At 45.0% G+C, this 15,283-nt stretch overlaps 1 protein-coding gene across 1 annotated transcript; it reads right to left on the bottom strand.

Annotated features, from left to right (window-relative positions):
- Positions 1-382: 382 nt before the first annotated feature.
- On the bottom strand, positions 383-9,792 carry bmp16 (bone morphogenetic protein 16). Its single transcript, XM_070971302.1, has 3 exons — positions 9,296-9,792; positions 3,715-4,088; positions 383-2,886 (listed from the first exon to the last, which is right to left on the bottom strand). Exons 2-3 carry the CDS (start codon positions 4,079-4,081, stop codon positions 1,811-1,813), a joined length of 1,443 nt encoding a protein of 480 aa, XP_070827403.1. The 5' UTR covers positions 4,082-4,088; positions 9,296-9,792; the 3' UTR covers positions 383-1,810.
- Between the last annotated feature and the right edge of the window lie 5,491 nt (positions 9,793-15,283).

The following is a 15,283-nucleotide window of genomic DNA, read 5'->3' as shown; positions in this document are numbered from 1 at the left end:
TTTCTGCATCCATGTGTGATATCTGGGATCAGAAACACATGTGCACTCTTCACAGGTGGTATGTGAAGTGATACAGTGGTTTTGTGTGGTGCAGATAAGACCTTTCCCCCTCACATTTAAACATCACTCTCAGCCTCACAGCTGTTTCGATGTGAGAATTTAATGCTGCTTCCTTAGCTACAGTATCATACACACAGATCTGTTTAGATTGTGTTTAGATTACACTTCTTCTGGCTTTCTTCCTGAGCATGGCAGAAATTCCACTGCAGGCTGAAGAAAAATGTATACACATGAGGCATTTTTCATGCCCAAGATAAAGAAAAAAACTTTAGGACAAAATGACTGATGCAAAAGAAAAGTCACGTGGCACTTGTACTGTTTGCTTTGTTTATTAGAGGTATATTGTCAAACATTTTACAAGCTGTTGCTTAGATGTTTCCATTTAGAGAGAAAAATGCAACACTGAAAACCATTTACTAAGCTCAGCGGAGAACACTTTTAAAGCCCCTGTTTGAAAGGCACTGAAGTCCCAGCTTTAATATCAGTCTTACTTTTTTTCTTGACACATGCAGACACAACTAGCAAAGACACCTGTTGTTACACACTTCAGTAGCTACAATACACAGAGCTTTCCATTGACTTGTTAGTTGAGCTTTGAAAGGCAACACCACGTATGTCTGCTATCATGTGTTGTACACCAAAATGTGTGCAATGATAAGGTTGGAAGTAACACAGACTGTTAATTCAATACACTGAACATTTGTACGGATGTCAAGCTACCATAACTTACTTCATGTGGACGGCGGGCTTTCAGTTTGCTGTATGCTCCGTTGAGTGCAGGTATCTTAAATATTTTCAAGATTAAATACACCATATTGCTGCTATTTAAATACATAATGTGTCTTTTAAGTTAGAAGTGGAATTATGCATAATCACAGGACAACCATCACTTAGATTTTCTTCACGTCTGCAAAAGGAATGTACAAAAAAAGTCTCTCTTTTTTAAATAATAGTGATAGTAGTACATTCAAACAATAGCATAATAGTTCTTCAGCATTATTGTTGTGGTTTTAAATAGCTTGTGATGTAGGGGTGCTTGTAAGCGGCAGTCTGTCATTATATTAACGTTCATAAAAACAGGTGCACCCTACTCTCGGTTCAAACACTGCAGAAACAACACTGTCACACTAAGTTTAGATGCCGTGCTAGTGCCATTGTCGTGTTGCTAATGCTGTTGATCATCAGGAAGTCCATCAGAAAGTTCTGCTCCAGAGCTTAAATCGAAGTTAGCCCACAACTGCCTGTGCTGCCATGTCGGCTGCCCTCCGCAGCAGCTAAACACATGTGCCTGTCAGACAGTCGTGTGGGAGTGAGATGAGTGGCAACACAGGAATACAGAACAGACACCTTCTGATGTTAAAGCGCTGGCTTCTCATGGGAGCACAAGGAGCTTGTCAGTTGATGGTGGACACAGCTGCATCATCGCTAAATGGGCGAAAGTGAAAAGTAATTCCTGGCAGTTCGCTGCCTGTGTTGATCATATTTCTGCTTGCACTTCCTCCTCTGCCTTACTGTCTAATCATTTATCATGTGCAGAAGATTATGTCTGCTACTCACTCTTTTCTTTTCTCTTTATATGTCTGACCCTTTTTGATGATGTTTTTGCTGCTTTATGCATTCCCATATCTCTTTCTTCTCCACCCACCTTTCTAATGCTGCTACATTTGTCTCTATCATCTGGTTATAGCTAGCTGGCCATGCCTTTGTCTTTCTCCTATGCCCTCGATGCTCCTCTGTCTGGCTGAGCCCACTACCGGCAGCCACAGCCCTCCACCACCATGTCCTGGTAATTCTTCAGCACCACTCGGTCTTGAGGGTCCAGGTAGAGCAGGGCGATGGGGCTGAGGGAGGTGGGGACGCAGCAGGCACGGGGCACTGCTCCATTCACAGAGTTTACCAGAGTTTGCACCATGGCATGGCTGGAGGAGTTCATGTGGTCAGCCAGAGGAAAGCGACACTCTCCCAGGCAGAAGAAGGCGTCGTAGCCGCTGGGCGCAATGATCCACTTGTGCCACCCCACATCGTTGAAATCTACATACAGAGGGTGACGGCGGCATCTGTTACGGGAAAGGCGTTTCAGTTTGGCAGCACGACCACCATTTCTTTTCACCCTTACGCCTTCGCTCCAACTGGCCCCTCCTTTGTCACGACCCCACCCTGGCACTGTGTACCCCATTTTTTTGGCCCTCCCCCAGGCTTGGCCTCTATTGCGGCCCTTGCTGCTGCTCCTGGCCCTCTCTTTTGTCCCTTTTCTCCCTCTCATCCTCTGGCCACCACTGGGGGTCCGCCTGCCATGTTTGACTAAGGGCTCTCCACGCCCATCATGACTGTAAGTCACCAAGAGGGGTCTCTCCTGGGCCCAGCTGTGCTCATCCTGACCCACAGACCTGCATACCCTCAGGTGTCCCTCTTTGTGTTTCTGTGCCTCCTCCTCACCTGCAGCAGAGGAGAGGCTCTGCTCAGGGAGCGAGGTGGTGTTGTTCTCAGGTCTGACCTCCAGGAGGAAGCCCAGGCTGCCGGTCCCAGCAAGGGCCTTTTGGAAGAGCTCTGTATTTAAGGTAAAAGCTTCCCAGAAACCACTTGCTTTATGACTGTGGCGACCAGTGGTGAGTAACCTTGTCTCCAGCAGGGTGAGCTCAGGGTCCTCATGGTTCTCAGAGAGGTATATGTTTAGTCTGTGGGCCCCAGGGCCCAAGGGGGCTCTGTCACTGCGGAGCAGCCGAAGCTCAGCAGAGAGCACCCTCTCATCCTCAGGGATGGAGGAAATATTGAAGGAGATGTGCAGCCTCTTGTGGTCCTCTGCTTTGGAGTTGTCTGCAAGGGCCTCTAAGAGAAAGAGGAAGAGAGATGGGGGGGCAGGAGTTTAGTGGGGTTTATATTTACATAGACTTTCTTTACATTGAACAGGACACAAACAGGCCCTCAGTTTGCCAGATCTTCCTTGACTGCTCTCAAAAGTAGGAAAATTGCCAAACTATTTACTAATATCAGCAGATTTATATATAGCTCATGATGCAAGTTCCAACTTTTTGCAAGAAGATACCAAGTTCACCGATTAAACTGAACCATTACAAGTCATCACTTGTACTTCGATGTGCTGGTGCTTTAAACTGAGGGAAGTAAAAAGTGCACCTTTCGCACAGTTTGCTTGCTTTTTGTTCTCTTCTGATTTGTTCATTGTACTTTTTGTATCAGTGTGAAGGCTGGTTTACAGATCAAGCAATACTGGCAACTGCCCCAGGGCCCTGTATGTTGATTAACTGCAAATTTGTTTGGGATTTTCCACCACCAAAGCACAATATCAACTAAGGTCAACTTTCACATTACAGGTGAATTTTGTGGGCTGGTCTTGTAGAGAACAGTTGTTGTGAATTCCCTCTGTGAAGAGTACGAGGGGGACTACTGGGAGGCCGACAGCAAATGTTTGCCCTGGGGGACCCCTAACAGGTCAGTTCAGCCAGATGATCAGAACTGGAGTGTTAGGTGTGAGACATATCAAAATGTGCTCGCAGGATTGTGACATCTTATCTATAATAATCGTTATTACAATCTTTAGCCGTAATCAGTCTTCATACTTCATCCTTGGCTGATAAAGAGAGTTCATTGTTTCACATCCAGTAAAACCTGGGCACAGCACTGTCTCTGTGAACATACCATTGTGGTGAAAGCTGCGTACGGTGTTAGCCTGCTGGATGTGCTGGCTGGGGAAGCTAAATGAAGGGTCCTCCACTAGATGGTACTGCTGCTGGTGGAAGCGGTAAAGATCCAGGAGGTACCGAGGCACCGGCACTCCGGGCCGGGGGTTTGGCTGCGACTGCAGGCCCAGCCGGCTCAGGAGGAGACTCTGGATGGTCTGAGCCAGACTGGGCTTCAGGAGGGAGCCAGCAAGTGGGGGCGACAAGGAGGAAGGCATGGGGGACACCCTGCCATGGTCGATCTTGCTGGTGTCTCCACCCTGGCGACCAGACGAGGCTTGAGGTAGCAGCAGGACCATGAGGAGCAGGAGGTTAGCAGGGAACATGGTGGACCTGGAGGGAGATAGGAGGAGCGAGAGGAGAGATGATAGGAGGACAGGTGCGGTGGGGAAAAGAAGAGAGGAAGTGGTAAGATGAAAAAAAAAAGAGAAGCAATCTAAACATCAAGAAACAAACTTGTGAGGACAGGTTCAGTTTGAGTTTTTCATGCTGGTGAACAATGTGTGTTTTATACAGGAGCAATGTAAATCATATGACATAATGACACTATATAAAGTATTGGTTGAGAAATCTGCAAAAGAGATAGCTCCTCTGAGATGCTCCTGGACTCTGTATATCATGCTTATGTCTTCTCCTTCCTGGACACACTAGTTTCTCATCAGTCCTCCGGCTTCACGTGGGCATATGTTCAAGAAATTTACTGTCCATATGAAGTTGTGTGCTTGTTACTCCTGGCTGTAGAAACAGTGCCACTTTATTTTTTTTTCTGTTAATTTATGGCCAGCTTCTTACCCCCAAGACCCATTTATTTCCTAGGACACCTAAGCAGGAGTAATTAAACAGTCTCCATCTGTGATTTAATCATGCTGCGTGTGTTTGTGAAAGAGATGATAGTGCTGTGTACGAAAGGCGTCTCATGTTAATCACTGTGGACTCTAGTGACTCTAGTAATGGAGCTGAAGAGGCCTGTCACAATGTCAGACAAATAGATGTTTTTCTTATCTCTTTCTTTCAAATCACAGGATTAAACATTCAGTAGCTTTCCAAGGCAAATCTTTACATTTAAAGGCCTAATTAAATGAATGCTGTTAAAATCACTGACAGAAACAAACATTCAACAAAGCTTCAAAAAACATTTTGAACTCAGATGCAGCTGTTATTTTATGTTGGTCCTTTTATCTGAACACCTGCCAGTTTAGTCTGAAATCAGGCTTAAATCCTGCCTTTTGAAATTTGGTGACGGGAAGACTGTTTAAATTTGGATCAACTCTGCTCTAAAGCATTACGTTGCAGCAATCATTGCTTCGTGACTTTGGACTCCTGCAGATCAGGAAGGATAATTTTCTAGAAGAATGTGGACGTTGCCTCTGGAGTAATGAGGACAAAGGAACTGACAGCATGCTTTGGAGAGACTGATGTTAATTGTCAGAAGGAAAGAGAAGAGCTTTGCGCGTTTATGGTATTTTCATTCATATGCAATATATTGACATGAAATTGCAAATAGAGACATCATCCAAACAAACTCTGTTGCTGATGTGTGCTAAGGTGCCACATAAGTGCATGTGCTGTGGAAGTTTTGTGTGCAATGCAGAGCGATAATCTGATAGAGAAAACTGATAATGAAAACTGAGACACAAGAAATGGATGATCTGGTTTAATTAGTGTTTTGCGTGTAAAACAGATTCACTAGAGGATGATGATGCCCTGCTTTTGAAAAAGTTCAAACTGAGTTTAGCTGTGCATGCCGTGATAATGCCATGCTAAAGCAAATCCGTCCCTGCTCAACTAATCAGTGTGTCTTTAATAAAGGTATGCTCAAATATGCAGCTTTTGTGGTTTGCACCTCTTGAAGCTTGATCGTTTACCTAAAAATCTCTGCTGAGTTCCTCCAGAGTGGGAAGAGAAGAGAGAGACTCATGATTTTCAAATTCCTGAAGCAGAATTATTTTTATACTGCCTCTGCCTGCATCATTAATTCTGACTAAACCCCCACAGATGCCACAACAGTGCTCCTTTACTCGTGACCTCAGACAGAGGGTCACACAATTACCGACCTGGCTAACACCCCGCACCTCTGTAGTGCAGGTGTTAATAACTGAGCTGGTAATTAGAAGCCAGCAAGTTAACGACCCAAAGAGGTCGAGGTGAGGTGTAAAAGAATCAGAGCAAAGGAGTAAAACCTGTTGACCAGTCAGAGACAAGACAGTCTGAACTGCAAATGAACTTAAGTGCTACACAACAGAGTAGAATAGAATTGACGCCCTGGTTGACTGAACAAATGCTTCTTTTTCAAAAGTAAGTGCACCCACGTCTATCACTTACTCAAACATAGAACTCTGTGGTTGTAGTAGAGCTCTCGCGTATCTCTCCTCTATCTCTTTATCTCATCTCACTTCAGCCAGATAACAGAGGCGTTTATGGCTGAGCGAACACATAATGACACTGTAATGACAGCTAATCTTACCACACTGTTGGAAAAAGGGTTAAAAGGAGGTCACAGGTGTGAAGGTGTGCGTGTATTTTTATGCATGTGTTGTTGTGTGTATGTGTGCTGTTCATGTGGTGCGCGGTTCAAAGGGCAGGCCTGGGAAAATGAGCCACCTCCATGCGTGGGATTGTTGCTAGCTATCCATTAAACTCTCACAGCCCCACCCAGGCCTGTTTCACCTGAGGCAACGCAGCGGAGGACAATTACAGATTAGACACTCTGGCCGGACAGCCTCCCCCATATACTGTGGAGGCTTGTAAAGCAGATTAAGGCCAACAACACCACCTCTCTCCTGTACTTTCCTCACCTACAAAACCACCCAGGTGACTCTGAGGTTCAAAGGTTCAGTCATCACACAGCAGGGTGTGTCACTGGCCGAGCGAGGCCGAGAAGCACGGACGAAAAGAGAGGAAGAGCGGAGGCCAGCTTGCCCTACATCACTCTGACACACATACAGCCTCTCTGTTCTCCTTGGGTGTCTGTGTTGTGACTGATTGTATGCAGTTTTAGACAGTGCAAAGAGGATCCAGGCTTAATTTAGCATCTTTATGTGTCATGTGCATCAGGGCACCACCCACCCTGATGTCGACTCATTCCAGTTAGCTGGAAAAACTGACATTTTTATGATTACATATCCCCCAGTCCTGCTGGTACGTCTGACTATTTCTGCCTCCCTGAACTCTTTTTATTCTGTCTCTCTCTGGCATGAAGGTGGACTAATCAAATGTTCTTGGGGGGGGACAAAGGAGGAGAGCTGTATGATGAATGGGTCAGGGTGAGATGAAGGGTTGGGGCTCCGCAGCATCTTTTCCCTGTGTGCATGCTTGCAGCTCGGCCTATTAGACGTATTAGATGTGACCTGACCCCCCGAGCAGACAGTAGCGTGACCCTGGCGTGCGGCAGGCGAGTGTCGCTGCCGGCCAGGCCCGTGTCTCTCTGAACTGATTAAAACCTCTGACCTCCGGCGTCCGTTTCTGACTCCTGCTTTTGTCGTGTTTCTCTCCCTGCCTCTCCTTTTATCTGTTTATTTCAAACCCTGCTCCCTTTCCCCTTCCTCCTTCCTCTTTGCATTCCTTGAACTCTGTCCTTTTGCTTTGTCCTCCATGTTGTCATACAGTATGTCACTGCTTTTGTGTTTTCTCCTTTCCTTCTCTTGATTCATCCTGCAATTTTTCAGACTTTCTCCTCAGCCTCTTGCTCTTTCTTGTTTAAAATACGTCTTGTGCATCACCTTCCCATTCCCTATCTCTCTCTCCCCCTTTCCTTCTCTCCCATGAATATTGCTCTTTTTTCCTAGGCCTTAAATGAATGGTGTTTTTGCGGAAGAGTGTGGCGGACTGTTGCCGGGCCAGAGGGCCGGAGTGTCACCACAGCCGGCTGATTTATCCACCGCCGCTGTCTTCATGTTACGCCTGGTCCCTCAACTTTCCCTTCCTGTTGTTCTTCCCGTGTTTCTTTTCCCAAATTCCTCCTCTCATTCTCCCTGATCTCCCCCTCCCCATTCCAGTTCTCATTTTTCTATGCGGCCGTCTCTTTCTTTCAGAACATGATACGTGCAGCGTACATGCCACAGGGTTAATTTCCTTGCTCTGAGCTTACTCAGATACTTGAAAATATGTCATGTCGGACAGCCTCATGAGCCCAAATGTGATGTACAGTGTGTATATACACACCCGAGAACACTTCTGAGGATACATTCACTGCCGCTCTTTTTCCAGGGCGGCCATATAACCTAAGCATGCGCGCCATAGTCTGTACAATTAACTGTGAGGTTATGACTGCACAATCCTTCCCATGCTTAACCATGACTTTGAGCTGTGGAATATATATCTATATATATATATATATATATACACCTATATGTTGGGGGAGCGGGGTGAAAAATATCCAAAACAGTTGCTAGTGGAGTCGTGGTTCTGCTCACTGAGGCGCAGCAGATGAAATCATTAGAACAATATTCCAGGTAGGGTGCTGTGTGGTTTTATTGGACTCTATTAGAACAGCTCTCTAATTCATCCCAGCTGTACCGATTAGTTGGCTAATGACCCAGACGCGCGCACGCACACACACACACACACACACACACACACACACACACACACACACACACACAAATTTGTCTATGCTAAGAACAGAACAAGGTTTGAACACATGGTGGAGTGAGCACCAACACGTACGCAGAGACACACGCCAAGATGTGTAACTGTGCAGGAGCTGGGTTGTAAATATGTGAGAGAAGTTGGAAGTAGATTTAGAATCACACACACACACGCACACACGCACACACACACACACACACACACACACACACACACTGGTTCTGTGGAGTAGCCTCGGTGCTCCCCCGCTTCCACGACATAACTACAACCTGCTCTGGCTGACGTCTACACACGCTCACACAGACGCAGACTAAGTTTTGGCGTCAGTCTCTTTTGTGTGAGCACGAGCAGAGAATCAACAGGTTGCCATGTATTTTCTCCTTTCCATCCTCACGCTCCTTCTTTTTCCCCTCAGCACATCTCGTCTTTTCGTCTCAGCACCGGGATGCCCGGAGATCTCAGAGTCAGAAGTGCATTGTGGTTAACAGGGGGCCCTGCCGAGGCACAACGCTGCGCAAGCATCAATGGAAATACTGACATATCCAACCCGTGACTGCTGAAAGCTCAGAGACTGCTCATGTCGTATGTCTGACAGCTCAACCGATGTGAAATACAGAACAAAAACACACCTCTGCTTTTCACATTAAAGCTGCTGCGCGTTAACACTGAGGGCCGATTCATACTGTGTACATTGCAGCGGTGGTGTGTTACGTTATGCTCTTTGAACTCATAATGGGCACATTATTCTTGGACAAGCTGCTCACCGGACAAGATTTTGATTGAGAAACACAGTTTGCCAGCCAGTATGCATGTGCATGAGTGTGTGTGTGTGTGTGTGTTGTTCCCCAGAGTGACTAATGGTTTCAGCAGCACAGTTCCTGTGGCCTGTGGCTTGACAGACATACAGATGTGTGTGTGTATGTGTGTGTGTTTGAAAGGGATGTAGTACTCACGTCCAGGTGTGGTGGGATGTATGCAGAGTCCATGGTTTATCCTTGTGCTCCAGTGTTACGATCCCTCGGCTCTCACTCCCGCTCCTTTGGACAGAATGGACAAAGTGGACTATTTACCTCTTTTTCTCTCGTGTCTTCTCTCTCTCTCTCTCTCTCTCTCTCTCTCTCTTTTTTTTTTTTACCTCTCTCAAGGTAGCCAGTGCCTGTCTGTCCTATGTCTCCTGTGTAAACGCACTGTAGGTAATGCTGCTCTCTCCATGTTTTTCTCCCCTCTCTGCTCCCTCACTCAGCTGCTCATCCTGTTGTCAGTGTCAGATAAGCAAACTCTTAAAAACATCCACCGGCTTCCCCTCTGCCTGCCTGCCTGACCTCTGCTAGTAGGCAACTCCCTTTCTCTGTCGCCTGCACTTCCACCCCTGCTTGTTTAAAGCACACTGGGATCGTCGCTGTGTATGGAAGCAGCAGGAGGAAAATGAGTTGTGTTTGTCTGTCTGTCTGTGTGTGTGTGTGTCTGTCTGTCTGTCTGTCTGTCTGTACTGTACCACCGGCAACAACTCCCTCTTGCTCCTAAACCTCCTTACTATGTCTCTTTCCCTTCGTCTCCACTCTGTTCCTCCCTTTTGTATCTCCTCCCCTTTTCCTCTCTCTCTCTCTCTCTCTCTCTCTCTCTCTCTCTCTCTCTCTCTCTCTCTCTCTCTCTCTTTCTCGCTCTCTCTCCCAAACACACACACACACACACACACACACACACACACACACACACACACACACACACACACACACACACACACACACACACTTTTTTATGCTTTTTTTCCTATGCTATCCTAAGTGCCCAGCTGGTAAACTCAGTTTTACTCTAATTGACTTTCCTGGCCACTAAGATCCTCCCAAATAGTGATGCCACAAAGACTGACCACAGTACATATACAGGCTGTTATCTCTCGCCCCCCCCCTCTCTCACACACACACATACACACACAGAGTTATGTTTCATTACATTACATTGTCTTACATTCATTTCCTGGAGACTTACTCTACCCATAACCACTACTTGCCTAACCCTTAACCCAAGTCATCACCCTAAAATTAAATAATTTACATTATGGGGACTTGCATTTTGTCAACATAAGGAATGCGAGTCCTCACAATGTGACTGTGTAAACAGATTTATATGCCCACATTGTGAGTAATACATGTCTGCGCACACACACACACACACACACACACACACACACACACGCAAAAACATTCTCACAATCACACTAAAACACAACCAAACACAAGAATGTACACACACACACACACACACACACACACACACACACACACACACACACACACACACACACACACACACACACACACACAGACACACACGCATGCAACCTGTCCCAGATAACCCTGAGGTCAGCACACAGAAGCAGACTGATTATTTTCAACATTTCCTCCTTTAACAAACTCACCTGCTGCTTTTCGTTGGCACCATTTTAGGTTTCGGCCAACGAGCTCGCAGACACTGGCTCCGTCATTATAAATACGAGCCCCCATGACACTGAATATGAGCAAACAGATTCGGCTGCAAAAGTATGAATGGATGAGTCATAACAGCTGCCATGAAGTCACCTCAGTTGGGTTTTGTGATTGGATGGAAGTAAACGTTGAGGTAAGAAAAAAAAAAAGGAAAAAGCTGTACCTCTCCACTACGGGTTGAAGCAAGGTGCATCCGTCCTTCCAGTGCAGAGCGGGTGGCGGGGTGAATTTGTATTCATGGGGTGAGCCCATGAGAAAACGTCTCTTTAGGATGCATCGTCTCACATATTAGATCTCATCTGGAGAATCACTTGCCCACGTCCCCCTGCTCCTCCTCTCTGTCCCCTCCACTTGCTCTTCCCGTCCACTCTCGTACAAACACACACAACAAAAAATCATCCACAGACCTCATTCATCCCGAGGCTGAGTAATTGTCTCAACGGAGAGCAACTTTACACACAAACACACACTCGCTCAGCTTGTAAGACACGATTTTCTTTTGGAAAATATGTTGTTTTTTTAATCATTGACAGCTTGGTTATTATCAGATTCAGGACGCTTTTGCTGGTTATTTGTTGAAATTGTCCATTTACACATTTTTACACCTCCTCCTCTCCTCCTTTAAGCAGCTGGATCTGAACCAAAACATCTAATCTACACAGAATTTCTACGTCACCTCAATGAATCGTCTGGCTGGGAGGCGTAGTGAGTACTGAGCTTGACCTTCAGCTGGGCTGCAACATCCACCACAAGTCCTCCAGTAAAGCTCCAGCTGACCTTGACCTTTGACCCCCACAAGGAGAGCTTTGAGTGGAAACAGAATTTAGCTTCTGTATCACAGTAGACAAACGTAAATTAAGTCTTTGTGGCCTTTGACATCTCCAAACATACCCCACCATCAACTTCACTATCAGCAGTGTTTTAGGTCTCAGACTAACACCTTCTTTTTGGGAAATCTGCTTATTTGCTTTCATTCAGTGAGTTAGATGAAATGATCAATACCGCCATCATTTCTGTACAGTAAGTATGGAGCTGGATCCAGGAGGTGATTAGCTTAGCTTAGCTTAGCATAAAAACTAGAGGGGAGACAGCGAGAACGGCGCTGCACTTTGTCATTTGCCAAGAAGTTGCAGTATCTAATTCCCTGTAAAACCACAAACTGACATTTTACATTACTGTTTGTTGAATGGATTAAAAAAAAGGTTATAATATGTTTGTAACTGAGCTTTAGGGGTGTTGGAGGACATATTTTTGAATTGGGGACTGCCCATTATTTTGACAAATGTCCCGATGCCATTTGTCAACTCAAAAGGTTGATTCTAATACATTAAAATGATTGCAAAGCCTGTGTATTTCCACTGAACTTAGGTTCAGGAACAAAGACCAAGTCTAATCTAGTTGCTTGTGCCTGTACAGGTGTGTCTGATTACGTTTTTGTCAGTTCTCAACTTTCCCTCCCAAAGCCCTTTTTTGTTCCTCTTGTTTTTCTCTATCATCACAGGAATCACAAGGAGGCGATGAAGCTATGATGCCCCCAACTATCTCGCCCTAACTCTTAACTATTTGGTTAATTTCCTTCCTTCTAGGCAGCTGTTTGCAAACTGCAGACTCAAATCTTGCAACATAGATAATCAATTTCAGTGACTATTAAGGAGCTACCCTATTTTTTTGACACTCTTGAAACTGTTCCTGACTTTCAGGAATCTCTGCATCTGGTACTAGAGAGTGAAAATCATGCTTAAGTTAGAGCATTTTGTACAGGAGATTGAACACAGGAGACAAACAGTAAGCACAAACTCAGGCAGTGCTTAAGCATAATGTGAATTTGTTGTTGTAGAGCTTCTCACAAACCCTTGAATGCACCACCAGGAAAAGTTTTACACTAATTACGCTCCTTGTTTGCAGCTGCATTACCATGATAACATAAAACAATAAAAGCAAAGTGTGCTTACTGTGATGGATTGCATAACTCAGGCAAGCTGTTTTCATAATGCATGGGCAGAAAGTTGCCTGAAAGTAATAAAATCTGTTTAAAACATATAGTCAGTGGAAAAATAAAATATACACACGTTTATAAAGCTTCTTAAACCTCACTGACCCACTGGAGGGCCAGTCATTACAAATGTGTCCTGGCAGACAAACTTTAGAACTTCAAATATGTTGGGTTAAATATAAGAGAAACATGTATAAATGATGCAGAAGACATCCAGAAATCACAGCATCCATCACAGCTGGAACATGCTAATAAAGAACATGTACTTTAAGACACTGGGGAAGCCTATAAGATGATTTTTCCAACCTTTAAGCTACACTTAAAGGGACAAAAAAGGACTAAGGCTGAGCCACAGCTCTGGTGCCTTCTCCAAATGAGCAGTAATTCCAGCCTCCAGGTTTCCCATCCTCTGGAAAAGCCGTCGGCTGCCTGTCCCGCTGACTTCCGACGGGGGTGGAGAGAAACTTTTAAAGTAATACCTCACCGCCCTCTTAACAAGCCATCCATCCATCCTGCATCCCAGCGTTCCCACCTCCATATCGCTCTGTCCCTCCATGGACACTGAGAGCGAGACCTGGTCAGGAGAGGAGGAGGAGGAGGGAGTCTTATTCCCTCTTCAGCCACCTCTTTCATTCTTTTCCCTCTTCCACCAAATTGTCCCAGATATTTATTCATTGACAGACACAGTCAATCGTTGGATGATGTTCGGAAGGACAGCAGTAAATCTGGATAGAGAGGTGACTTGGCCTCACAGCAGGAGCAGCTGTACACACACACGCCCACTCAAGTGTGCATTTGTGTGTTAAATAAATACTTCCAAAGTGATAATGTGGGAATTTATGAGGCTCTTTATCTCTTCAATAAATGGTCCAACAATCCACATTATCTTGGGTCAGCTAAACATCTGTGTCTTGTACCTCCATGAAGCTGACTGCCGATTGTCACTCAGAGGGAAATAAATGTCGAAATAATATGATAGACTGTGTCTGGTTCACAATTATCTACATGCATGACTTATGAATCCGAATCATTTTGTTATAAATCAGACAGAGTTTGCTTTTGCAGTGGCTCTAGCAAGATGTACAGTAGACTCACAGGAAGGTGGTGGAGTAAAAGTTAAAGTTTAGTAAGTCATTAGCCCTGTGAAGGGGAGGGTGGGGATGGACGTCAGGTGGTGAACGCAGTGGGGGCTGCTGGACAGAGAGTGAATGTCAGGCTCTGAAATGACAGGAGTCACTTAACAATGGACAGACTGACAGCAGCGCAGGACGCAAAAAGGTTGGGTTTTTGCCATGACAGCAGGGGTAATGTAATGATTTGTGACAGTGACTTCTAAGGAAATTTAGCCAGACAGATGATCAATAACAGATGTGAATCCTACTGCCAGCAGTTGCTCTTTTTTAATCAACAAAATATCATCGTACTTATATATTTGATAAGCGGTACAAAAATAACAGCTGTCACAGTATTCAGGAGAACATGTTTGACATATTTAAGTTTCGGATTTACTGTTTCTGTTGATATGTATGCTTTAAGTTACTGACTTAAAGCTACACTTGTCAATATTTTTCCATCAACAATGGCTCAAATGGGTAATGTAAGTCGCCTGTAGTGAACCCACAGACAGTTATCACCCTTCTCTGTTTTACCGTATTTGAGCTCATTGTTTGAGTTTTCTGGCCCATGTTTTACAGTATGGTTCACTCTTGCAGCTCTGCGCCTGTGTAAAAACCCACTGTGTGCTATATGCCCATCACCAAACAGCTGGCAGATACAGACTAGCTAATCAGAGGCGTAGTGCTATTTGTTTAAGTATCAGATAGCATATGACGCACCGTTTCTTAGGTTATGTAACCACAGTTCCTTCGATGGCAAATTTACATACATTGGTGATCTATAACTGACCCCACAGTCCAACTGACTTTATGTTTCATCATGTTGAGAATATTACGCAGCGGCAGTCAGCCAAACATCTTAGCTAAGTAGTATTGGGCAATACCAAGGATGCCATTAGCATGGCATTAAGGAGAATGAACACAAGCAGCTTTGTGTATTGAAGGATTTTATTTACTTTTTTGTGCTGAGCAAATGAAGCCGCATTCAAAACATCCAGTCTGAGGAAAAGTTGCAGCGCTGGTGAGGGCCAAAGCTTATTAGCTGAGGTCAAGCTCATCTAATAGGCTTTGAAAACATAGCTAAGCAAGCTTTCATTTCCTGTAGGCATTATGGATGCACGCAAGCTGTTCAACAGGCAGGCTTTGTGACGTTTTCATTGAAAATGCAGCGCAAATTAAGAAACTGTCAGAGGAGTGAATGATGAATAAAAGGGTGTTTCGCTGCATTTTCATCTTTACACGTCAGTGTTAGCTAGCCAGAGACTGAAGAATGCTACCTGCGGCTGCCAGCGACTTTTAAGGTGGAACGTTTACTTGCATGTCATTCAATGCAGGAGGTGGCGTTGT

The sequence above is a fragment of the Chaetodon trifascialis genome, chromosome 9, assembly GCF_039877785.1.
Source record: "Chaetodon trifascialis isolate fChaTrf1 chromosome 9, fChaTrf1.hap1, whole genome shotgun sequence".
In the NCBI taxonomy this organism is placed as follows: domain Eukaryota; kingdom Metazoa; phylum Chordata; class Actinopteri; order Chaetodontiformes; family Chaetodontidae; genus Chaetodon; species Chaetodon trifascialis.
Note: the sequence above shows the minus strand (reverse complement) of the source record. Positions and strands in the feature narration are given on the sequence as shown.

Excerpts from the sequence above, each read along its gene's own strand:
- bmp16 (XM_070971302.1), bottom strand. The coding sequence starts at position 4,081 with ATGTTCCCTGCTAACCTCCTGCTCCTCATGGTCCTGCTGCTACCTCAA. Across the intron at positions 2,887-3,714 it reads ACGCAGCTTTCACCACAATG|AGGCCCTTGCAGACAACTCC; the intron begins GTATGTTCACAG and ends TCTTTCTCTTAG.